The 23,852-nt window shown below is 44.2% G+C and overlaps 1 protein-coding gene across 13 annotated transcripts in view; it reads left to right on the top strand.

Annotated features, from left to right (window-relative positions):
- mast2 (microtubule associated serine/threonine kinase 2) overlaps positions 1-21,048 on the top strand; it is a 191,548-nt gene extending 170,500 nt beyond the window's left edge. For all 13 annotated transcript variants that reach the window (XM_011474291.4, XM_011474290.4, XM_078946193.1 and 10 more), the window contains 21 exons: positions 6,466-6,567; positions 8,117-8,249; positions 8,340-8,407; positions 8,776-8,879; positions 8,961-9,169; positions 9,704-9,842; positions 10,193-10,325; positions 10,424-10,589; positions 11,425-11,526; positions 12,883-13,005; positions 13,077-13,186; positions 13,268-13,422; positions 13,509-13,651; positions 13,875-14,045; positions 14,360-14,608; positions 14,678-14,904; positions 15,390-15,512; positions 15,624-15,760; positions 15,836-16,023; positions 16,114-16,637; positions 17,083-21,048. In XM_011474291.4, coding sequence (XP_011472593.1) covers positions 6,466-6,567; positions 8,117-8,249; positions 8,340-8,407; positions 8,776-8,879; positions 8,961-9,169; positions 9,704-9,842; positions 10,193-10,325; positions 10,424-10,589; positions 11,425-11,526; positions 12,883-13,005; positions 13,077-13,186; positions 13,268-13,422; positions 13,509-13,651; positions 13,875-14,045; positions 14,360-14,608; positions 14,678-14,904; positions 15,390-15,512; positions 15,624-15,760; positions 15,836-16,023; positions 16,114-16,637; positions 17,083-18,417 — 4,641 coding nt within the window. In that variant the 3' untranslated portion in view covers positions 18,418-21,048. The remainder of the gene's footprint in view (positions 1-6,465; positions 6,568-8,116; positions 8,250-8,339; positions 8,408-8,775; positions 8,880-8,960; positions 9,170-9,703; positions 9,843-10,192; positions 10,326-10,423; positions 10,590-11,424; positions 11,527-12,882; positions 13,006-13,076; positions 13,187-13,267; positions 13,423-13,508; positions 13,652-13,874; positions 14,046-14,359; positions 14,609-14,677; positions 14,905-15,389; positions 15,513-15,623; positions 15,761-15,835; positions 16,024-16,113; positions 16,638-17,082) is intronic.
- The last annotated feature ends 2,804 nt before the right edge of the window (positions 21,049-23,852 follow it).

The raw sequence follows: 23,852 nt of genomic DNA, 5'->3' as shown, positions 1-23,852 counted from the left end.
AAATTGGGGTGTGAGGGGCTGTAAGCTAGTAGGAGAGCAAGAAATCAGATAGGTAACGGGAAGTGTGGGCGGGCTTGCTTTGCGGCAAATCAGAGGCAAATTTCTAATGAACTCCTACTGCTCTGCACAAACTTTGACCTAGAAAACTAAAGTTTTTAAAATTGTATTTTGACCAAAAACAGCAAATTAAATTTAAAGACCACTTGGAACGCTTTGAAAATAGATCAAACGATTACTTTAAAGCATCCTTGGGCAAAGCACTAAACCACATAGCTCCTGGTGGTCTAGCTAGCACGTTGCACGGCAGGTCTGCCACCATCAATGTGCTACTGGGACTTATACATGTAAACCGCTTTGGGCTTGATAAGTGTTCCCCATTACTTCTATCGGTGTAGTACCTCGCCGACAGCACATCTCATCTTCTAAAATATCAACAACTTTGCTGAGCTTATAGCTAGCAGTAAATGTTAATGTTATGTTTTAGAACGAATCCCCCACTATAAATGAGGGAACACGGTTTTTTACTTTTTTGTTGATCAGTTGAAGACGCGGTCAACTACCATGGTCTAGCAATGTGTTTAGTGGGCGAGTGATGTCATCCACATGCGCAGACATTTCTCCACACACACCTGCTGTCCTGCTCTGACTGATCTGTTATTGGCAGTGAGGGGAGGGGCCTGGTTCTGAGCGTTTTGGGTGATTTCATGCAGGGAAATACAGATGTGTTTACACTTGAGTGCCGCGCTGACGTCTCTATTAGCTCAGGTTTTCAGTCCTTCAGGGGAACTTTATGGCCCCCAAAGGCCTCTTGTTGACCTTCTGTTCTCCTGGGACACACAAACAAAAAATATCTCATTCATAGACTCACACGTATAAGCCGGAGCGGCGCACACACATTTCCCAGATTTTAATTTCACGCCTGAGCGATCAGTGGGGCTTGACGGATGAGCCTCGAGATGAACGTGGAGGGGGAGGAGGCGCAGTCTGAGGGTTTTGGGGATGGGCGTGGATTTCAGGGGATTCCTTTGCTTTTTATTGGCTGACATTTTCAGTTGGGAGGAGGATGAAGAGGGCTGTGCAAATGCTTTCAGGGTGAGAAAAACCCATGAGCTAAACATCTGGAGAGGGGTCTCCAGTCCCCACTCCACGACAGTGAAACTGCAATGCGGCCTGGAGAATGACATCACCACAAGGGCGGCGTTAGTTTGGTGGGTGGGTGTGTGGCCAAGAGCAGCAGCAGGTGGAGCAGACCCTCAGAGGAGAGGATGTGAGCAGGTACACAGAGGTGTGGAAGCAGCCTCCCTCCCCACTGCAATCGTGGACAAAGCTTTGTGGCGGACATGTCTCGCATGTCGTGGCAGAGAAGGCTGGAAGAGGAGGAGGTGCTGAAGGAGGTGATGAGGAGGAGTGAGTGGAAGGTCTTGAGACAGCACTGGGAGGAGGAGGAGGAGGCGGACTTTACAGTTGAGTGGGGTTTTTATTTCCTGTAACGACAATTCAGATGAGAGCTTGCTTTCATCCTGAGCTGAACTTCATAGGTTTGACTCTTTTTATGTGGAGCTTCAGCTGTTTTGACTTTTCTGCATCATTTTTTCAGCTTAAATTCTGCGAAGAACTGAAGTATTTGTTGTTTTTTTCCTCAAAGACAATAGAATGGCTCACACTCAGGATCCTGGAGAAGTTTTCTTGTATTTAAAATGTCTTTCTAAAGTAGAGCGCCTCGCTGACAGACTGATCAATTATATCCTCAGCTTCTTGGGAAGCAGCTAATGAGTCCCGACTACCTGTCCAGAATTTACCCAGCATCTCCACTAATGCCGTTCCTCCAGCCATCCAGGTGTAAAAAATGATCAATGCATGAGTCTGTGGACAGGGGCGTATTAAACTGTGCATAGTCCTGATCTACTTTGACTTTTTTTAACATCTTCCTCATTATTGCTGGACTTTAGAATCACTTAAGATGATATTAGGCTCCTTTATATTTTTACAATTTCAGCCCCCTCTTGGTTTTCAGTGGCAACATGCTCTTTGGAAAGCAGGTTTTAGAGATTAGTACAGATAAAATATAAACTGAAATTGACTTATTAAAAATTGCTGATTTGTGAAAAAACATTCGGCCAGCTTTAGTTTTGAAACATTTGAAATGAAGACTTTTAGATTTTTTTTAAAGAGTGTTTTGAGGTTATTTGCTAATCCCAATGAAGGGTGAAGTTAAATGAGAGCATAAGCAACTGCAAAACTGACCCTTTAGAAATAGTCAAAAAGTCTTAAAATATAAACATTTGTCTTTAAAAAATCTGCCAGTAGGGTAAAAAAATTGTCTTATGAGGAATTCCTGTTTGAGGAAAAATTCTAGCCACCAAGACACGTTTTCTCAAGCTACAGACTCACCAGGCATGTGATGCAGGTTCAAGAGCACTAAATGCAGGTTCACACTGGACAAGCAGAGAGGGGCTTCTTCTTCTCTTTCTACTGTTTACTGGCGCATGTCAAATGCCACCTACTGTTGGAAAAAGCTTGGTGTGAAATGTCAAAGCGGTGTAAAACACTCATTAATTTTCATCTACACTCGTTCACATTGACATTTCTTTGAGCTTGAAAAACTTTCTTGATGAGATTATTTTTCTTGCTTGACAAACAATAAGACAGTTTTTCTTGAAACAATGGACTCCTTACTTTCTTATGATTCAGTTTTTCAGTGTTTGGACACTTTTTCAGGTTTCAAAAAGTTGTTAAAAACAAATGAACAAAAAATGTGGCATGTTAATAAAAAATTTAGTTTAAGCTACTCTTATATAAAAGCTTCTTCTTTCTTATCACACTGGCAGATCTCTCAGACAAGTTCAGAAGAATAGAAAGCTGTTTAGTTTGCTGACATTGCACAGACAATTCTGCAGGAACATCTTTGAATTTATCAGATACACTCATCCGTTTTCGTCTGGAGCGTCTTCAAGCATCAGTCATTTGCCCTTGCTCCCCTTGCCTAGCTATCCCCTCCTTCATCTATCTATTCCTACTCCTTTTTTCATGTCGTGACCCCATTACCAACCTGGCAGGAGGCCGACCCACCTCTCCTCCTCTTACCTTTTATCTCTCCTCCACCTCTACACCTCTCCTCACCCCCATCACTGTTTGTCCCTGCTGTCCTCTATCCTTCATCCATCCTCGCTGTGGTTTCTCGGTGACCCGCCGGGCGGTTGCCACAGCAACATGCATCCAGGCCGTCCTTAGCCGAAACCCCCGGGATACCCAGTTAGACTCCTGCAGGTCATCAGGGGCGACAGCAAAGGCGGAGTGCGCTAACTCAGCGCTGGCGGTGTGCGTCTCAGAAAAGTTCATCCGCCCTGAACTCTCTCCACGGTCACAGTGTGTCAGATGCAGCTGCTCACATCTGGGTGTAATTGGCTGCCTGTGAACTGAGCTGGAAACATTAGCTGCTGACACTCGGAGGCCTCAGTTGACTAAAAATCCATTTGATTCAAAGATACTTTATCAGGTCAAAAACAGAAAATCCTACACAGACAGGACAGACAATCAGATTTGTTAATCACCAAAGTAATCCCGATTCCTTTTCCTGTCTAACAAAGGCAGAGACAACTCAAAACAATCTCTTTTCCTTCTTTTTATTTTTACACAATATGTACTATTTGTTTACCAATGTTGCACTAACTTAATTTGTTGGTCTCACCTCATATTATCATTACAGTTTTAGCTGCAGTGCATTCTGGGATTACTTTGAAGGAGTTGTCTGTTGTCTCATGACCGGTCTGCTTGTTTTAGGTCCAGTTTGTTCTAATGAAGATTTCTGCTATTTCTTTTCATACCATTTAAAAAGTCTACCAAATTAAACTTTTACTTAAGTATCCTTTGTTTTTTTTAAGGTGCCAAAACAACCAACCTGTACTTAACCACCCATATGCTTTGTTAAGTTTATCAGAGGGTTGGGAGCCTTTCATTGAGGGGGATCCCAATTTGATAACCATCAACTGAGTATTAGATTTTATCTTCTGTGTTATGAGGAAAGAAGGGATTGTTTCAACCTTGAAAATAAGTATTGGGAAGTAAAATCATCACCTATTAACAGCAGTATTTATTTAAAACGCAAAGTTTGGGTTATTTTTTTTATTTTTATTTAAAGTTTAGGCCAAAAGAGTTTTGTCAATCTGAACTAACCCTGACAGTTGAGGTCAAAATGTATTGAGGTGAAATTTATTTATTTATTTTTACTTAAACATCAACATGCAATCAAAAAGAAACATTAGAACTGAATATTTTAGAGAAAAAATCTTTTGCTGATTTTTTTTTCTTTCTAGAAATTATTTGACAAAAGTCCCCCAGATATGATGACGCAATCAACCGATGCAGCTTTTGCAATCTGTTTTGTTTCTGTCAAGACCTACAATACTGAGAACATCAAGACACTGAGGAGTTGAACAAAAGAGCCTCCTCCTTTTTTCACTCTTCTTACAAAAAACAAATCAACATGTTTTAGTGCAATAAAAATCAAATTCATATGTGAGCATATCTGGGTCCTTTCAGAACTGGTTCTGTCTGTTAACGCTCAATAGCCAAACTAGATTGAGCGACTTTATAGAAAAACCTCTAAAACAGGAATCGTCTTAGCTAAGGAATGCAAAAGTGTGGCTCGAGGCCACGATTCAGAATTTCGCTCAAAATATATACACTTTTCATTTTAAAATGAATTAATAATAACTTTCAACAATTTGGCTGATATTCATGTCATTTTTATGGTTTAAAGGAACCTGGAAAGCAACGGTTCGCCCCTCAGCAATATCACATTATTAAATTGGGCTCATCTGAAATAAGTGTAGACATATTATTCTAGACACCGGGAAAAAATGTAACCAAAGATTAAAATGATTGTTTATGGTACACTGAAAATGGGTTCCTTCTAGTTAGGATGAGGTTGTTTGTACTATTTTAAAATATTGTTAAAATATGGTTTCTATTTGTAGATTTGCTGTTTTTTCCACTAATTTCTGGTACATTTATCTGCTAAGGTTACTGTGGGTGGATGGAGGAGTTATAGTGTTAGTGGTTTGATTCTCAGCACGTCCAATCATATCTGCTTAAAGTCTCTGGAAAAGATCATTGACTGTAGAAGAGAACAGGACTGCATGACCCCTTCTTCCTCGCGTTGACAGATTTTGTGTAGTCTGGTTTCAAGTGGTCGGGGTGTGACCTTCCAACAAGCTTACTTCTGATTGGCGAGGGTGCCATAGAACGACTAACTGAGACTGACTAGAGCCAGTTTCTGCTTACTGACAATGTCTGACTCCAACATGGCAGCTGAATTGACTTAGTTGGAGAAGGAAGTAAGGCATTTTCAGTGGGTGACATCCTCATTTGGAGTCAGTGGTGAAGATACTGGACTAGAATACACAAATGAACCATGGTTTACCTTTTGACATAGTTGCCTCATAAACTGCAAGACCATTTAAAAGTAAAGGAACACTTTTTTTTTTGTTAAATCTGGACAGTATCTCATTTATATTTGAAAAATGTTTTTGTATATAGAAAATATTTTTATTTTTATGCTACTATTTGGTGATGAAATTTGCTTCATAAATAAGCCAAATGAACATGGGGGAGTCATGTTGACACGTCCACTGTTAATAAATGGCTCTGCCTTGAGTCCGTCCCCCAGCTGTCCATTACTCACCGCTTAAACACAGCCCGCTAGATGTTTACAGTGCTTGCCCATGCACAGTCCTCCCCTCCGGCCCTTATTACATTCATAAATAATTTATGGACGGAGGGTAACGGGGCCCCCGGGCCCCCGCCTCTGTCAGCACGGCCCTGTCAACCAAACATGGCCACACCACACGTTTTGGTTACGAATGGCCTTTCTTTTATGTGTTACTTCTCCTGACACAAACATACATTATAAATACATGTGTGCCTACTGCAGTCATAAATTCAGACGGGACCACATGTACACACATGGAGACCCCTCCTACCCACCCCCCACAAGAGTGAAACACGTTTCACACTGCGCTCTTTGTATCTGTCACACACAAACACAATTCTACGGCGGGGTCAGTCACTGTTGCGGCGAGCGTCTGAGTAAATTGCCTCGTCTCCACGCTGACAGTTATTTCATGGTGAATATCAGGGAGACATGGAGGTCGCCTTGATTTAGATTTGCTCTCAGGAGTCACAAAGACTCGGCTGTCCTAGAACTGACTGTTGTGCTTGGTTTGTGAAGGACAAACACAATCTGCAGCGTCTCTGCTCCATTTCATACAAAAAAGGGAAAAGAACTGAGTGATGAACTAACTTACATATGATTCTAAATGATTCTTGACATAAAATAAAACAGTTATTTTCAACAAAATTAGTTCAGTTAAAACCTCACTTATTTTTGCAGGTTCAATCTTTTAAGAAAAGAAAATAGGAGAACTTGAACGTCTGACCTGGTGTTGTGTGTGTTTCTGTTCTCAGGCCCACGAGCGCTCAGAGAGCGTGGAAGTGACCTTCGTCACTCAGCTCATCAAGAAGCTGATGATCATCATCGCCCGGCCGGCACGTCTCCTGGAATGTCTGGTAAGAAAAGACAGAATTGCAGCTGGGGCTGCATGATATGAGGAAAACTTGTGATATGCGATATTAGTGATCAATCTTGCGATGACGATATAACTTGTGATACTTGAACAAATAGCAAAACAACAAAAAAATTTCGATTTCACTGCAACAGTTTAATTTAAATAAGAGTCAAAATACCTTAAATTATTCTCCAAATGACCCTCGTCTACATAGCAGCAGAGCAGCCCCCCCCATTACCGTTGTAGAGTGAAGGGTTCTCTGTTTTCTGTTTTTGCGCTCTCCCGCTAGCTTACAAGCCCAACCTAACATTACTTGTGCAGCAAAAATGGCGAGTCATTTTGGAGCAACCGTACAGTTTTGAGCGAGATACCAGCTCAGACGAGAAAAACAAAGAATCACATGGATTTAGTCATCTACAAATAGATGCTGGAGCTTGCAACTTGCCGTAGTCGCATTTAATGGACACCTACAAGCTTTTTCAAGCAGCCTTTTTTTTTGCTCCTGATTGACAACAATTTAAATAAACAAAATACTCAGTAATGCAATTTTAAGCTTGATTTTCTTTATATATGTCCTCCACCAGAAGAAAAATGCTACAAGAACATGTTAATCAATGTATATAAAGTGTAATATAAAGTTGGTGGGAAAGCTTAAGCAAAGTATTCAACAGCTTTTAACAGCTTGTTATAAACTTGCTATAAACTTCATACTGGATCATACAAATTAGACCCCGAATGGATTTTGTTGCTCATACAAGTCTCCCTGCTTACCATTTCTTAATTATTGTTTTATTTCAAATATTTCTGTTACTTAATGTTATAGGGACTTATATAAAAGGTTTTTGTAAACATAGACCTAATAATTCAGCTGAAACATTTTATTTCAAGTTTCCTTTCTAGACAACTCTCATACATGCCACAATTCCACGTAAGGTTTTAAACTGAAGTCAGTTTGGTCTGAAGCTTCTCTGCTCTTCACACCCTCACAGCACAGAGCAGCTTTGGTTCAGACGCTCCACACCTTAGGCTGAATAAGAGCCTGGAAACGGGGCAGTTCAAGTGAAAAGAGAAAAAGCAAAACAAGAGAGAGTGAGGAGGACAGAGGTGTAATTGGAGGAGCAGTGAAGGGTGAGGAAGATGAGGACAAGCAGACAGAGGAAGCTGTCCCAGGGCTCACATCGCTGGTTTTGACTAATCACATGCAGGGGAGCTGTGACACCTTACACTGTGGCTTTTTACAAATGGAAGCTCGCAGATCAAATAGGAGGTTTTTGCAAGGAGACAGCCGGAAAAAACAAAACAGTCTCTGTTTTACATGATCTATGCATGTCTGCATCTGCTTGGAATTCATGTTTGTTATCAAGTTTTTCATGAGTTTGTGGAAAAGGTTTGATGTCCACAGGTGGGACCACACTTTCCCCACTCATGTTAATTGACTGGAGTTGTTTTTTTTTGTTGTCAGTTCAATTTTTTTTCAAGCATTTTTTTTTTCTTGGCTGTGGAACCGCCATGTTCCCCACAAGCTGTAACCCATCCATCCTTCTGTGTAGGAATTTGACCCCGAGGAATTTTACCACTTGTTGGAGGCAGCTGAAGGTCATGCGAAGGAAGGTCAGGGCATCAAGTCTGACATCCCTCGATACATCATCAGCCAGCTGGGTCTCACCAGGGATCCTCTGGAAGGTAAATCCACCATTGTTTACATCAGGAATGCCTTTATTTTTGTTCCTCTTGAACCTTTTTATCCACTGATGATGGTTTGTCTGTCCTCAGAAATGACTCAGCTGAGCAGTTACGACAGCGGAAACCCAGAAACCCCAGAAACAGACGACTCAACTGATGTGAGTGAAACCAAAACATAAATGAGAACTTGTAAAATCTACAGCACAACATCTTCTACTTCCTCAATAGAATCCAATCAGACTTACAACTTGTGTAAATTGTAGATGTGATTGATTTAATTTAATTTAATTCCTTTTTTTGTATTACTTACCGGTAATAAAGCATTTTTGATTATATAGTTTAAAACAAACAAAGGTGGATTTTTCATTCAAAACAATAAATAGTCTAACATTATAAACTAAAATGCAAGCAATGTTTGCCCAAATAAAAAAAATGGCTTAAAAAAAAAGATTAAATTCTATATTTCAAATTGTCTGTTGTCAATGGAGATCAATTCAATTCAATCAATCTGTGCTGGGTGTTTTAGAGTCGAGGGACCACAGTGCCTGCAGCGCCACCACAGACCAAAATCAAAACCCCCCGAGAAGAAGACTTTGAAAACATCAAGCTCATCAGTAACGGAGCATACGGGTACGAGTGCAACACCCCCCCCCCCCAGCTAGGTTTAATGGGGTGTTCAGCTCTAACTCCCTCTCTGTTTTCCTTTTGTAGGGCTGTTTATCTCGTCCGACACAAAGAAACAAGGCAGCGGTTTGCCATGAAGAAAATCAACAAGCAGAACCTGATCCTGAGGAACCAGATCCAGCAGGCCTTTGTGGAGCGAGACATCCTAACGTTTGCAGAAAACCCCTTTGTAGTCTCCATGTTCTGCTCCTTTGAGACCAGAAGACATCTCTGCATGGTGATGGAGTACGTGGAGGGTAAGACATTATCCTGCTGGAGACTTTTTTTGAGAACTGGACCCAGAGTGTGACGTCCCCATAGAAAACGACTTGCTTCAACAAAACAAGGTCAATTCAGTCGCCATTTTTACGTGATGTGGACACCAACAGGTTGGAGCCAAACAACGTCTATGGGCAATGATTGGTATAAGTTTGTTCTTCTCCACGTTTCTATGGCAACCACTCTCACTAATAACAAGTCAGTTGTTGGTAGGCCACACCCCTACCACTTGAACACTAGTTTATAACTTGAATAACCTGCAATACAGAAAAAATCTCATGAAAAAAAATTGAATAACCAAGAACCTGGAGCAGAACGGTAGCAGAGAAAGAATGGGTATTCCTACAAATAGAATAGCTGTTTATTTCTGTATGGATGGGATTTGGCTTTTTGAGGCCAGCAGGTACTTCCTGTATGGAACACCAGGGGGAGGGGCCACTCAGTCCAGTTCTCATCTACAGTCAGTTGTTGCCAGGATCAGTGTAGCAGCACTAAGCTCTGTTTGTTTGCAGGTGGAGACTGTGCGACGCTGCTGAAGAATATCGGAGCGCTGCCAGTCGACATGGCCCGGATGTACTTTGCTGAGACCGTCCTCGCATTGGAGTATCTTCACAATTACGGCATTGTACACAGAGACCTTAAACCTGACAAGTAAGACAAAGAAAACGGGGAGCTTTTGCATTTACCTTTAGAAAAACTCAAGGAAAAACTCCACAGAGGAAACTTGGCAAAGTGTTATGTTTGATGGGAATTGTTTATTCTCTTTTTTCTTTTTCTTTTTAGATTCACACTTATTTTATACAAGTTATATGTATCTAAACTAAAATAAAAACAAAATCAGTAATAAAAATATTAACATGTATACATATGTATACATGTTGGAGGCAGCTGCCTCCAACTGTATATATGATTAAACTATATAATATATCCTGGCAATAGCAACTATTTCTGCACAGATTCTTCATACAAATTCAATCTTTGTTTTTTGTTTTTTCCTGCAGTCTCCTCATCACCTCTATGGGACACATCAAACTGACCGACTTTGGCCTCTCTAAGATTGGTCTGATGAGTTTGACCACAAACCTTTATGAAGGCCACATTGAGAAAGACACCAGAGAGTTTCTGGATAAACAGGTGCTGCCTCACACATAAAGGCTGATATAAATGTATGCTGGCTTTATCTCTTTATATGGATCCTTTTTGTGATCCAAGGTATTCTTTTTTCCCTGAAGGTTTGTGGAACTCCAGAGTACATCGCCCCGGAGGTGATCCTCCGTCAGGGTTATGGGAAGCCAGTGGACTGGTGGGCCATGGGGGTTATCCTCTATGAATTTCTGGTGGGCTGCGCTCCTTTCTTTGGCGACACACCTGAAGAGCTGTTTGGTCAGGTGATCAGTGGTGAGTACATTTTTTGTTTGCTGCTGTTATTCAGCCTGAGCTGGGTTCACTGTGTCAAAAATTCATTTTTACCAGGTAGCGGGTGTGTGCAAGTTTTGGTGAGTTCTTGAGTGTTTTTGCTTAAAGGAACAGTAAGAAAGAATGATTGTGAAAACAATCTGGACTGTCCAGGACTGCTGCGGGGCATAACAAACAGACCGGGATCTCCACAGGGTTTGTCCATCGGTAGATCCCCACAAACTGCAGGAGAAAAAAAGGGAATATCTGGGAACAATCTTGTTTTCACCCCGAAACCTTCACTTGTCACTCCAATCAATTAGGTCTAAGTCCAGGAGCCTCATATATAAAGGTTTTTACTCACAAAAAAGTTTCATAACACAAGTGGAAACGTGTGTTTTTTTATCACAAACATCCGTATTTATAAAGCAAGACGCCTGCAGTAAACTTAAATAAATCATTTGTGGATTTACAGCAGACTCAGGTTCAACTTTCATGGAATAAATCCCCTTTGATTTTTTCCTTTAAATTCCCTCTGATGTCAGGCCAGGTCCATGATCCTATTGATCTCTGTGTGTCTCCAAGGACATACAGTATGTGCCTCCAGTGTGTACTGTGTTCTCATCTGTTTCATGCTGTGAGGGGCTGGGATGGTGGTCTTGTAGACGGGGCACAAATAATAACTACAAGCTCATAAAAACAACATCACTGCAGGTTTTATAGATAGATCTAAAAAAAAAAAAACAGTGAACATGTCAGAGTCGACATGAAGCTCAACAGCCTGAGGATCAAACAGGAGGATTATTTTTTAGTCTGAACCAACTGATGTGTGTTTCAGATGAGATCGTGTGGCCAGAAGAGGACGAAGCTCTGCCTCATGACGCTCAGGACCTCATCTCAAAGCTGCTGAGGCAGAATCCGCTGGAAAGACTGGGCACAGGTAAGAAAAAAAAAAGGTTAAGGGGGTTGAAAGTACCTTAACTGTTCGATCTCAAAATTCCATTTACTCCCCTTGTCCTACAGGTCAAAGGTTACCAAATCCCTAATAAAGAGGCTTATTTTTAAAATCTATTGTGCACGCTGAAGCATAACCTTACTAATGAATTCAACTCAATTTTAATCAGATTTCTGTGTTACACAAAACAAAATGACGATCACCAGTCAATATTTTTCTCAGCACAAGCCAACTATCATAACTGTTTTTTTACACACTAAAGGTTTATTATAACTATTATAATAATGTGAAATTATAACCTCTGAAATAGATTTAGTGAAATGGAAAAAAAACCCTCAACAATCTGGAATTTCTTTGTCAACAGCATATTCTTTTATATTTTTTAAGAAGTGAATTATGAAAGTACATTTTCTCATAACACATCAAAAAAACAAATCGCTGCTTTGACTGTGAAAAATGTTCAATATCAGGTATTTAGCACATGTAGGACTCATTGAGTAAATATGAAAATAGGCTTTGCCGATATAATTCTCACATGTGCAGCACACAGATTTAGTTTTACGGTCCTTCTTCCAGAGACAGAACTGCCACTTTTTTCTTTTGACTGACCCAGCTGCAGGTTTGGGTGGATCTGGTGTGTGTGTCTGTCTTCATGTAGGTGTGTATCTGTGAATTAGAGGGAGTTTGGTTTTCAAATGCTGTCATAGTTCACGGCTCAAAAGTGACTCTATTGGATAATCTTAGTCCCCTAGTGGTGTAAACATAAACAAAAACAAAGTATCACTTTTTCTAATAAAGGAGTCACTTTAGGAAAAGTCATCAAATTTAAAGCTGGAAAAGGATAGTTCACAGTATTTTTGGTATGATTGAACATGACAGTGGGTCACTTTTTACCTGCAGGGCAGCACAAGGGTTAAAAGGCTTGATTCCTAAGGGTTTGAAAGCTGTGAGGTTTTTTTTTTGTGGTTAAATTTAAGTTAGGTAAAACAATGAAAAGAAGCCTAAATTATAGGGTGAATAATAGTCTTTCCTATAATATAATTCTTTTGTTGTAGTAATCACAAACCACAAATTCAGCTCTTTAAAACCTTAATGTCATCATTTTTTGTATCATTTTGTTGGTTATACAGCTGTGTTGTAATTAGCATCATTAATGACCCTCAAAGTGCTTAAATTTGATAAGTAGGCTACTTATTGTTGTTTTTTTAAATCGTCTCACATTAAACTTGAAAGCGCTCAGAGCAGCTTCTCAGCTCTCACTTTTACACCATGACAGTATCCATGTTGTTTTCTTCTCTCAGAATTTGAGCTTGACCCTGTTTCTGCCGTCTCTGTGCACAGGAGGAGCGTTTGAGGTGAAGCAGCACGCGTTCTTCACAGATCTGGACTGGAACGGCCTGCTGAGGCAGAAAGCAGAGTTTATTCCTCAGCTGGAGTCCGAGGACGACACCAGTTACTTTGACAGTGAGTTTCAGAGTTCAGTATAGGTGTCTGTGAAGCCAAAGTACAGTCTGAACTGTGTTTGTGTCCTTCAGCCCGTTCTGATCGGTACCACCATGTGGACTCGGAGGAGGAAGAAGACACCAATGACGATGAGCACGTGGAGCTCCGGCAGTTCTCTTCCTGCTCGCCTCGCTTCAGCAAGGTACCGACAAAACTCCACGACCTCTTCTATCCTGACCCGGGAAATGTGGAGCTCCTCCATTGATGTGAGCGTTCTGTTCAGGTTTACAGCAGTATGGAGCGTCTGTCTTTGCATGAGGAGAAGAGGACTCCTCCTCCCACCAAACGCAGCCTTAGCGAGGAAGGAGGAGACCGTGTGGACAGTCTGAGTGGACTCAAGTCCAGAGATCGGTCCTGGCTGGTGGGATCTCCAGAGATGTGAGTCTATTTCCTTCAAAATATTCTCTGCGTGGATGATGTCAGACTGATCCTGAGGTTCCGCCTATGTCTGGTTGTGTCTTCAGTCTGAGGAAACGCCTGTCAGTATCAGAATCCTCACACACGGAGAGTGACTCGAGTCCACCGCTGACAGTCAGGAGACGCTGTTGCTCCGCCATCATTGAGATGCCGCGCTTCGCTATCTCCTCCGAGGAGGAAGGAGGGTCAGGTAAAGCCAAAATAACCGCTTGTCTCTTTCCACACTAACTTTGAATCTCAGAAGAGTCTGACAAGAAAGCAGGATTTACATTTAATAGTTTTCTGTTTCTGTTAGAATATTTGTCACATCTTTGGGTTGGTTTCTTGCTCCTTGCAGCAGATAATCTGTACCAAAAGAGCCATTTAAATTGCATTTTTAATTGGTTTTGAAATTCTGACCTTTGGTGTTTTAGGCGGAGCTGGAAATCGTAAAAGTCTCAGCCTGCTGGGCCCGAATGCAGTGAGAGGCCCACGAAGCGAGGAGCTGCCGCTCGCCATCCCAGAGCTGCCAGTGGAGAGAGAGCTGAAACTGGAGGAGTCGCCCACCACACCGAGCAGCCATCAGAGCAAAGCCACACTCACACGTCAGTGCACAGACACACACACCTTACACACACAGGAAACAAAACAAAGGTTCAACTTCTCTGCCTGTGTCTCAGGTGATATTCTTTCATATTCTTTCTTCTGAATCAGGCTTTTAATTGTTCATACGCGACAAAGATGTGAAAACTCGAAAACACTTATTTTTATAGAGATCATCTGTTCCGTGTAATGTAAAAAAAATTTCTCCTTTTTTTTCATTTTTGTTTATGGACTGAAAGGTGACGTTAGCTTTAAATCCCACATACTTGCAGGTGTAAATATTTCAGCCTACTTTACTCTCACTTTTGTCATGCAGCGAGCAGCTCAAGTGAGGTGACTGATCGAGCCAACGGGGGAAGCGGCGCTGCAAGCGGAGGTGCCAAGGCTTCAGCAGAGAGCGACTCTCCTTCTACCCCAAGGGCCATCAGCGATCTGGCCGCTCGCAGAGCTCGCCACCGTCTGCTTTCTGGAGATTCAGACAAGCACACCGCCCCAAGCTCCAGACCGCTTAACAAGGTCATCAAATCTGCTTCTGCCACCACGCTGTCGCTGATGATCCCTGCAGGTTAGTGCAATTGAGCTTAAGAGCAAAGAATCTAAAGTGCAAATTGATTTAACTTTTGCATGTTTTCAGACCATCACGGAGCTTCGCCATTGGCCAGCCCAATGTCTCCGCACTCGCAGTCATCCAATCCTTCCTCCCGGGACTCCTCTCCGAGCCGCGACTTGTCTCCAGCAGTGATCAGCGTTAAACCCGCCATCACCATCCACAGAGCGGGGAAGAAGTACGGATTCACCCTCAGAGCCATTCGGGTCTACATGGGAGACACTGACATCTACACTGTGCACCACATGGTCTGGGTGAGTTAGCAGCACAGCAGAAGAGATGTTTTATATAAGTGATCACACACCTGGGGGTGAATTTTCTTCCCTGCATTTGACCCATGCGCTGGGTGGAGGAATGAACAGCAGAGACAGCTGTGCTTGGGAACCAAACACTCATGCTGAGTGTCAAGAAGGGAGGCATTGGGTCTCATTTTATGACTCCGCAGTAGACTCAAACTGACTACCTTACCCTCTCTGGGAGGAAAGTCTTCCACAACGCCACTAAGTTGGTAATAAAATGAAGTTATTTGATGTGGTGACCCTCAGGGTTCTATGTCAGACCTTTTTCTATTTTACAAGTTCTATCAGTGTTTTAAGAAAGTAGGTCTAACTAACCACACCCTGCACTTGCAGCTAAATGTCAGTTCTGTGCAACTGGTTTCATTTCATTTTATTGGTTTGTCTTGTTTAAAGCATTTTTATTTATCTTTGTTTTATTTTGATTCTCTGCTCACTTTCAGCATGTGGAGGAGGGGGGACCTGCACATGAAGCAGGACTCAGGGAGGGGGACCTGATCACTCACGTCAATGGGGAGCCGGTCCACGGTCTGGTTCACACAGAAGTGGTGGAGCTCATTCTGAAGGTATGGAAACAATGAGGCTGTAAAGATATTGTCTTTTCACGGGGGGTTGAAGGGGGCCTACATGTACCTCAGAACTGCAGTAAAACCCTGGTTGTTTCTCTCTGGACTCAGAGCGGAGCCAAAGTGTCCATCTCTGCCACCCCGTTTGAAAACACCTCAATCAAAGTCGGTCCCGCTCGGAAAACGAGCCACAAGTCAAAGATGGCGCGGCGCAACAAGAAGACCAAGAACAAGGAGGGACAGGACAGGTGGGTGAGAGTCCACATGGGCCCTGTGCACCTGTGCAGGGGTCTCCAGTGTTAACCAATCATTTCGCCTTGCAGCAAGAAGAGGACGTCTCTGTTCAGGAAAATCACCAAGCAGGCGTCTCTGCTGCACACCAGCCGCAGTCTGTCGTCCCTAAACCGCTCACTGTCGTCGGGGGAGAGCGGCCCTGGGTCACCAACCCACAATCTGTCTCCACGGAGCCCAACTCAAGGCTACAGGTCAACACCTGACTCCGCCCACTCAGGTGAGACAGGTCATTTTAAATTTTTAAAAAGCTTTTGTTTGATTCTCTTATTCTGAAAAGCTCATAAATATAAAATTCTGCATTCTTCAGTTGGAGGAAACTCATCACAGAGCAGCTCCCCGAGCTCCAGTGTACCTAACTCCCCAGCAAGCTCTGGCCACATCCGGCCCAGCTCCCTTCACGGGCTCGCCCCAAAGCTCCAGCGCCAGTACCGCTCCCCTCGACGCAAGTCAGCTGGCAACATTCCTCTCTCCCCGCTGGCCCGAACACCGTCACCGACCCCTCAGAGCAGCTCGCCCCAGCGCTCGCCTTCGCCCCTCCCCAACCACGCTCTGGGCCAGTCCGCCACAGGGTCGTCCTTCCCCGTGAAGCTCCACTCCTCCCCCCCTCTGGTGAGGCAAATATCCAGGCCCAAGAGTGCTGAGCCTCCACGCTCTCCGCTCCTCAAGAGAGTGCAGTCGGCCGAGAAGCTCGCCACCTCCCTTTCCAGCTCCCCTTCGTCTCCTGCCGGGGTGGGGGCTGCGGTGGGGAGCCGCAAACACAGTCTGGACATCTCCCATTCCGACTTCAAGAAGGAGATTCTGCAGAGAGAACCAAGTCTACAGAGCCTTCAGGCGAGCCTCCCACACATCTGTCCCACACAGAAAGCACACTGTAAACAACTCTAAATGTTTCCTACCATCATTGTGTCTGAGACACAATGACATCACAGGTCACAGTATCTCCTAAATTCTCCAAATTAGCTTAGTATAATAGAAAATGATTCTTTAAGATGTATTATCTAAAGTGAACAAGAGAAAAAAATCTTCATGTTTATCTCTTAGCCTTGTGGGGGGAACTTAAGCCTCAGAACTTAAGCTGTGTACACAGTGGCCATCTGAAACAGGGAACCTGTGGCCCTCCCAGCATATTTTCGATCACAAATACGATCCACAATTCACTATTTTCATCAAATAGGTTCCTTTAAACTTGCAAGAAAAAGAATTTGTCATGAATGAATTTGGTCATCAGAAATAATCCAGTTCTTTATTCTGAGTGTTTTCTGTCGTTGGTCCTCAGGAGTCTGCCGGTGAGGCTCTGTTGTCCTCTACGGGACGCTGCATAGAGAAGGGCAGCCTGCAAAAGCACTCCTCCTCCAGGAAGTTAGGCCGCCAGGAAGGGGACTCCGCTCTGGGCTCGGTTTCCGGCGCGCTCGGCCTGGCGTCCGGAAAGAGCAAGCTGAAGGACAAGCTGTCCGCCATTCGACAGGACAGAGCCGAGCGCAGGGAGTCGCTGCAGAAGCAGGACGCCATCCACGAGGTCGACTCCTCTGAGGATGAGACGGACGAGGGCTCAGAGGACAGCCAAGACGGACGCAGGGGGACCACCTTCACCCCTCCCCCACTGCTGAGGCCCACTACTGTTAGGACGGGTCCTGGGGGCACTCTGCCCTCCCTTTGCCTCTCCCCCTCCACTTCGCACGCCACCTTCTCCCACACCGGGCCCTCATCAGTCAGCAGGCCCGCCCCCTCGCTTGCAGAGGTGAAACCCAGCCAGAGCCCCCTCTTTGCTGGAGATAAAGATAGAGGTTTTGCTTCGTCTGTGGCTGGATGGGCACTGCAGGAAAAGAAGGGTCCAGAACCGGGCGGTTCCACAAAACCTGGTCAGGGTCCCATCTCTTTCTCTACTCCTGGTAGTGCTTTCATCTCAGTCAGCAAGGACTCCCTCAGACCCAGCCCCCCACTGGACTCAAAGAGCACCAACCCCAAAGCAGACGAGCAAGACCAGGACAGCTCCAGAGCCACGCCCCCTTGCACGATGACTGACTCTAAAGCCTCTGGCAGCGCTGAGGGCCGGGACGCCTCCCGTTCCTCCTGCTCCTCCCCAGGAATCCCCAAAGAGAAGAAAGAAGCAGACAACCGGAGACTTTGTGCCGCTGCTGCAACTCAGAGCAGCTCCTCTCCATCTGGCTCCGCCTCAAACTCCCCTGCTCCGCCCACTGAGGGCAGCGTTGACAAAGTTGTGTCCCAACTTGCGACAGTAGCAAAGAGCGTTCTGAGCCCTGTCAAGCTGGGCTCGTCTGTGGACAAAAGCCTGAAAGACCAGAAAACCAGAGGAGGCCCTGCTGGCGCTCCTCCTTCTCATCCCCTCCTTGCCGTCCAACCGGTGCATGCTTCTCCGTTGCCTCACAATTCCCCGACTCGGCAGAGGACTGAGCGTGTCGCGTCTGTGAACAAATCCCCTAGCAGCAGTGAGTCCTCTGGCTTCGCACTGCCCGCCCTCAGCACAGGCCCCGCCCCCTCCCCAGCACCTCAGTCACTGCACGGGCGGTCAGACCCCCCGACAGCATCCACCGCCTCTAACGCCGCGTCTGCCTCCTCTCAGCCGGGAAAAGCGACCAGCAAGAAGACATAACAGACTCTGTCCCGACCTCATGTAGAGAAGATGCGGCTCAGTGCTGTCCAGACACCAAACTCACACAAGCTGCATGTTCAGAAGAAAGCCACTCGTGCTTCACACTTCAATCAGCCGGCAGAGCGCCAGCACGAGGGCTGCAGCCACTTCTTGTCTCAGACAAAACATTCACCTTCTTTGCTGCAAACGCGTGAGGGGCTGCAAACACAAAGAGCTCAGAAATCCACCGCTGAACCCTCAGCACAAAGCCTTCCTCATGGGGGTCAGAAGTGTCCTAATATACGCACTTCTCCTCCTCACTGCAGATTCCAGGTGTTTTCCCTGAGCGCAGACTGCAGGTGTGGTGCAGGCATGAAGGTTGGTTGTAGTTTTTGGAAGAAACCCTTCATCTGCAGGATGAGTAATACTTAAATTCTATTGGTTCATTTGAGAGTAGTGTCTGTGTATAACTTCAAAGAGATAAAGCCTCGTTTTCCTCAAAGGTCTGACTATGAAAGGCTCAAAAATTACAGACCTCCTGCGCCAACGCTAGGTGTACACCGAACATTTAAAAAAAAATGTTAAAATCAAAACATTGCAATTATCTTTAGTTTCCACCAGGGGGCAGCTCTTCCCTTCATTTCATTTCATTTAGGTAAAATTAAACATTTATTCTAAATTCAGCTCCATTTAGTAGTGAGGATTAAATCAAGGAGGAGCTACACTGTGATTGACAGACTTTGAACCAATAGGAAAAGAGAAGTTGCTCCTCCTAAGGGACCTCTATCCAGGATAGTTTGCAGGTTCATATCAATAGAATGAATGGTGTCAGCTCTATTATCAGCTGACGAAGTAGAGAATCGTCGTTCTGACCTGCTTTCATCTCAGCTGCGGGTCTTCTCCTTCCTTCACGTCACTTAAAAACATCCAAACGGATCAGAGTTTGAAGCACCGATGAAGCGGAGGCTTCAGGAAGCTCTGTTTGTGTTTGCAGCCCTCCGCCAGCCTCTGCTGCAGCTCAAGTTTGGACCAACTAGCTGTGTTTTTATCAGTGAAGTTTTCACTTTACTTTGTGTGTTTAGAAGAGAGCAACTGTGTGGTCATCTGTGTGCTTGTGTGTGTGTGTGTGTGTGTGTGTGTGCAGGACAGTGATAAAAACATCACGTGATCCCTTTCTCTATACTTGTCCTCCACAGATCCAGACTCTGTTGTCATCTGCTAAAGTCTGGTTGTTTAAAGACAGATCAACCCTTTGTCACAGGACTGTGTTTAAGTGTCGCTGTGTATCTGTTTTATACCCAGAGTGTGCGTGCGTGTGCGTGTTTTTGGGGTTTTAGGCGCTCTCCTCCTGCCTGTGTCAAACTTCTGCACAAACGGGGATCTCCTCTGTGTCGTTCTACATTTTTGTTTGCTCGGTTTTTGTCCCGACTGCTGCTCCTCCCCGAAGGAAATGCCGTTTTCTGCAGTTTAGAGTTCAGCTTCTTGTCGACCTTCCGACGAGAGAGGAAAGAGTTTACGAGTTTGAATGGAAGCTCGCTAATTCCAAAACGACTTTGAAACGAACTCAGCTTCAAGTTTACAGTTGATCTCTGTTTGTGTCTCATTGTCAGTGGGTCTTGTTGTTGCCTGTAGCTGCCGCGGCTCCTCCAGCGGGTTGTTAGTCAGCGAGGATGATGAGGAAGACTTGATTGTCAGTGGAGGAAGTGTGCCTCCCCCTCCTCTAAACAGGTTGTTGTAGATCCTCACAGCCAACATTGCATGGAAGAAGACAGATGGACTCTCATCTCCAAAGAGGATGTCAGGAGCTCACGCCATGATCAGACGTTCAGGTAAAGTCGACTCGCTTAGGTACCGCGGTCACACAAAGTTCTTTTTCTCCGTAGTGTAAATACACCACTGTGTGTTTTGTGTTTACCTTACAAAAAGGAGTCCATAGATTAGTCATGATGTCCTCAAGTTTTCCTGTCAGTCCAGAGAGATCCATCCATGTGTGCTTCTAAACAACTCCAAACCCGAGTTGTGCTCACTTCAAAATGAACCACAAGCCAAAGGTTGTTTCTCACTCGTCTGTTTTGGGGCGGAAATCTTCCTGTAACAAGTCAAACGTCTGTTCCTCCACTAAAAAAGGAAGACTTTTTATTACATTTATCACATTAAAAAACAAAACTGAGGCAAATGGGTAAAAAGATCCCTGGATTCAGTTAAAATGCGTCAAAAATGGAGTATTAGAATCAGTGCAGATGTGAACACAGATGATCACGAAAATAATCTTCGATTATAATCCTGGAAAGTCGTTCGGTGAAGGCAAACCAGCTCTGCAATCTGTTCTTTAGCTGGATTTTAGAGAAACGCGTCAGGGCTTTTTCAGGAGGAGGGAGCCGCCGTCTGTGAGGCACAAACATGATGGGGTCATGTGACCTGAAGGTGCGGCCAGGTACGAGTCTCGGCGAGCGTGACCGGACTTTTAAACCGACTTTGAACCGACTCTGCCCCTGCAGGCGAGTCAGGGGTTCTGAGTGAGGAAGAGGAGGAAGAAGGCTGAGAAGCGAGGAAACATGGTCAGAGTTAAACCAGTGCAATATCTTTTTATTGTGGTAAAGCATGTTGTTGTCAATCTTACCTTACAACAAGAATAAAGTGTTTTTTTATCAATGTGTTGTCTCTCTTTTATTTTTAGGAGCCAATTTAAAGTGTTTTTAAAACCTACAAAAATGTTTTTGCCTCCAAGCTTATAACTTGAAGTCTTACAAATAAATAAATTGGACAATATTGGAATTTCAAGTTCATTTATTTATAAAGCTTGAACAACTAAGAACATTTTAAAACCTTCATTTAGATGTTTGATCCACATGAACTTGCTGCTACATTTCAGCCAATTCAAAAAGTAAAACTCAACTCTTTTGAAGAATAAATACACAAAGAGTAAGATTTGGTTCATCTTTTCATTTAGCTAATGATGGCTTCTGGAACATGAAAGCCTAAATTTGATGTCTTTCAGAAAAATATGGTATCTCCACAGACCGCTTTAAGCACTAATGTCAGGCTGTGTTTTGGCCTCCGTATGCATGAATTTCTGCATCTCTGGTGTCTCTCATCTCCTTGACAACAGCCATAGATTTTCTTTCAGGTTCACATCAGAGGAGTTTCCTGTTCTATCAAGCAGGTTTAGAAGCAGCCTTTGGTCCCTTTCATATTAAGATGTATTTCTGTTCTTTTTGAAAAAGTCTGACACCCCTGCTTTAGACCATTAAGCTCCAGTCCCATTTTTTTTCTTCTTAGCCTACCATTGGTCAGAGGTTCCTGATAATATGTGGGGCCTAGCAGTGGTTTAACACAAAGGAATGCAACACTTCTAGGCCCTGTATTTGTCTGTCTGGTGGCTGTTGATGCACTGATTCCAGCCTCAGTCCACTCTTAGTGATGCTGTCCCAAAGTCTCAAATGGATTTCACCTAACAATCCTAAAGTTAAAATAGTTCAAGTCCCATTTTCTGTCACACACCTAGGTGTTTGTTCTCCGCATTTGGCCCATCCCCTGAGGAAGCGCTGAGTTGCAGACACAGCCGTGCTCAGGTTTAACCCCCCAATCCAACCCCTTAATGCTGAGTGTCGAGCAGTCTTTGGTATGACTCAGACACTCCACAGGGCCACTGAGCTGGTCATCATCTCCAGGCTGCAGTGACCTGAACCTTTTCCTTCAGCTCAATTTACTCCTAAAACACTTGAACACAACACTGTGAACAACCAGCTCATTTAACTTTCATTACTTTCAGGGTTTGTCCTCATTGTGAAGGGTTCCAATGACTTCGTGGACATCGGACAAGTCTTAATCACAAATCCTACTGACCCAGACCATTTGACAACTCGGCAAACCTTTGCCGGGGTTCTAAGGTCCTTAGCTGATCTTCCCCAATATTCTGAGACTATATTATCACTTTTGTTTATCCAAAAGGCAAGAAAAAGAGGTCTGAAATATTTTAATCTTTGCACAACAATTGAATCAAAATTATATGTTTTACTTTTTGTGATGCACCTGTGTACTTCCTCTTTACTTTTTAATGTTTCCTTCGCGAATCATCTGACCTTTTGGTCTAATTTTATTACTTTCGTAGCTTTGAGAAGGAGCGTCAGGTCGTCTTCATATGGAGAGGTCTTCCGTCGTCATGGTTGCTCATAATGGAAGTTGCAGTAAGAATTTGTACAACTTTGGGTTTACCAAAAACAATAAAAATGATGCTCATTTAGAGCCATAATGTTTGCAAGAAAAGTTAATGCTATTGTTAATTGTTATTTCTATTAAAACTGAACTTGTTCATTGTGAAATGTAGATGTTTAATTTCGGCTGTTCAAAGAAACCAGCATGTATCTGTGAGCAGAGGCTGAGAGAAGTTTGCCAAAAAGAAAAAGACCTGAGGCCAAGAAATGACATCAGTAAAAGCTTTGCCTCAGCAGATGTGATGTTAAATGGCCCCCTCCTCACCATTTTCCAGTCCTTGCCAAGCGTTTGATCCTTAGTCATTTGTCCTCATCATGTCCTGCTGCACTTCCAGGGAGTAAGAGCCGATAAGTAGCAGTAAATTACCTGTAAACTCATTTTCTCACCAGCTCTGCGCAGAATCACCACAGTGGCCTCATCCAGTCAGTGAAGTTGTGGTTTTGCAGCATCGAGCTCCTTAATGGGCCTTCAAATGGGCCGGCGGGCTGCTGAATGAGAGCCTCTTGCTTCACTCTGTCTCCTCGGGAGATTTCAGTCATTTTAATGGTGTGGAGAAGCAGCTTCAGCCGGCCTTGTGAGGCGTTTATGAAGGTAATAGGTAATCTGTGCGGCTCTGCAGGATGACATGGCTGTAAAATGAAGCTCCATTAGCTTTCAACATTGCTGCCTGTGCACCAGGGGAGCATTGCTCTCCTTCCTCTGGACGGCTGGGGTTAAAGGTCGTAGCGGCTGATTTAAACACTGATGCATTCTGTGATAATTGGTCCCTACTCACTTCCTTCTCTGTCTTGATTTCTGTCGTCCATTCAGGCATGGGGAGGGGGGAAGGGGGGGGCGCTGTCAGAGCTAAGGAGAAGAGCGAAGGCCTCTCCTTCTTGCCTGGGGGTCCTGAGGGGACAGGGGTACACATGTTGGCGGTGAGGGGCTCTGACACACGAAAAGGCGGTGACAGGAAGCTGGAGCGGAGTGATGAATTGCCGGCTCCGCCTCGCGCTGACACGGCTCTACATGAGCGAGCAGATTCATTCCAGGATGGAGAGGAGACGGTGGACGGAGGGAAACGAGACCCAGAGATATTGACAGACTGGGCCATCCGTCACAAACCAGCTGAGACCGTCAGTGGACTGACTGCTGCCTGTCAGGGGGTCTATAGAGCTGTCGGACCTTCACTAACGACAAGAAACAAGTATTTCTATTGTCGAGCCTTTTATCACATGAAGCTAAAATGCATCAGAGCAGCT

Source organism: Oryzias latipes, chromosome 4, assembly GCF_053564925.1.
Source record: "Oryzias latipes strain Hd-rR chromosome 4, Olatipes_Hd-rR_3.1".
NCBI classification, from domain to species: domain Eukaryota; kingdom Metazoa; phylum Chordata; class Actinopteri; order Beloniformes; family Adrianichthyidae; genus Oryzias; species Oryzias latipes.
This window is presented reverse-complemented; position numbering and strand designations above follow the sequence as displayed.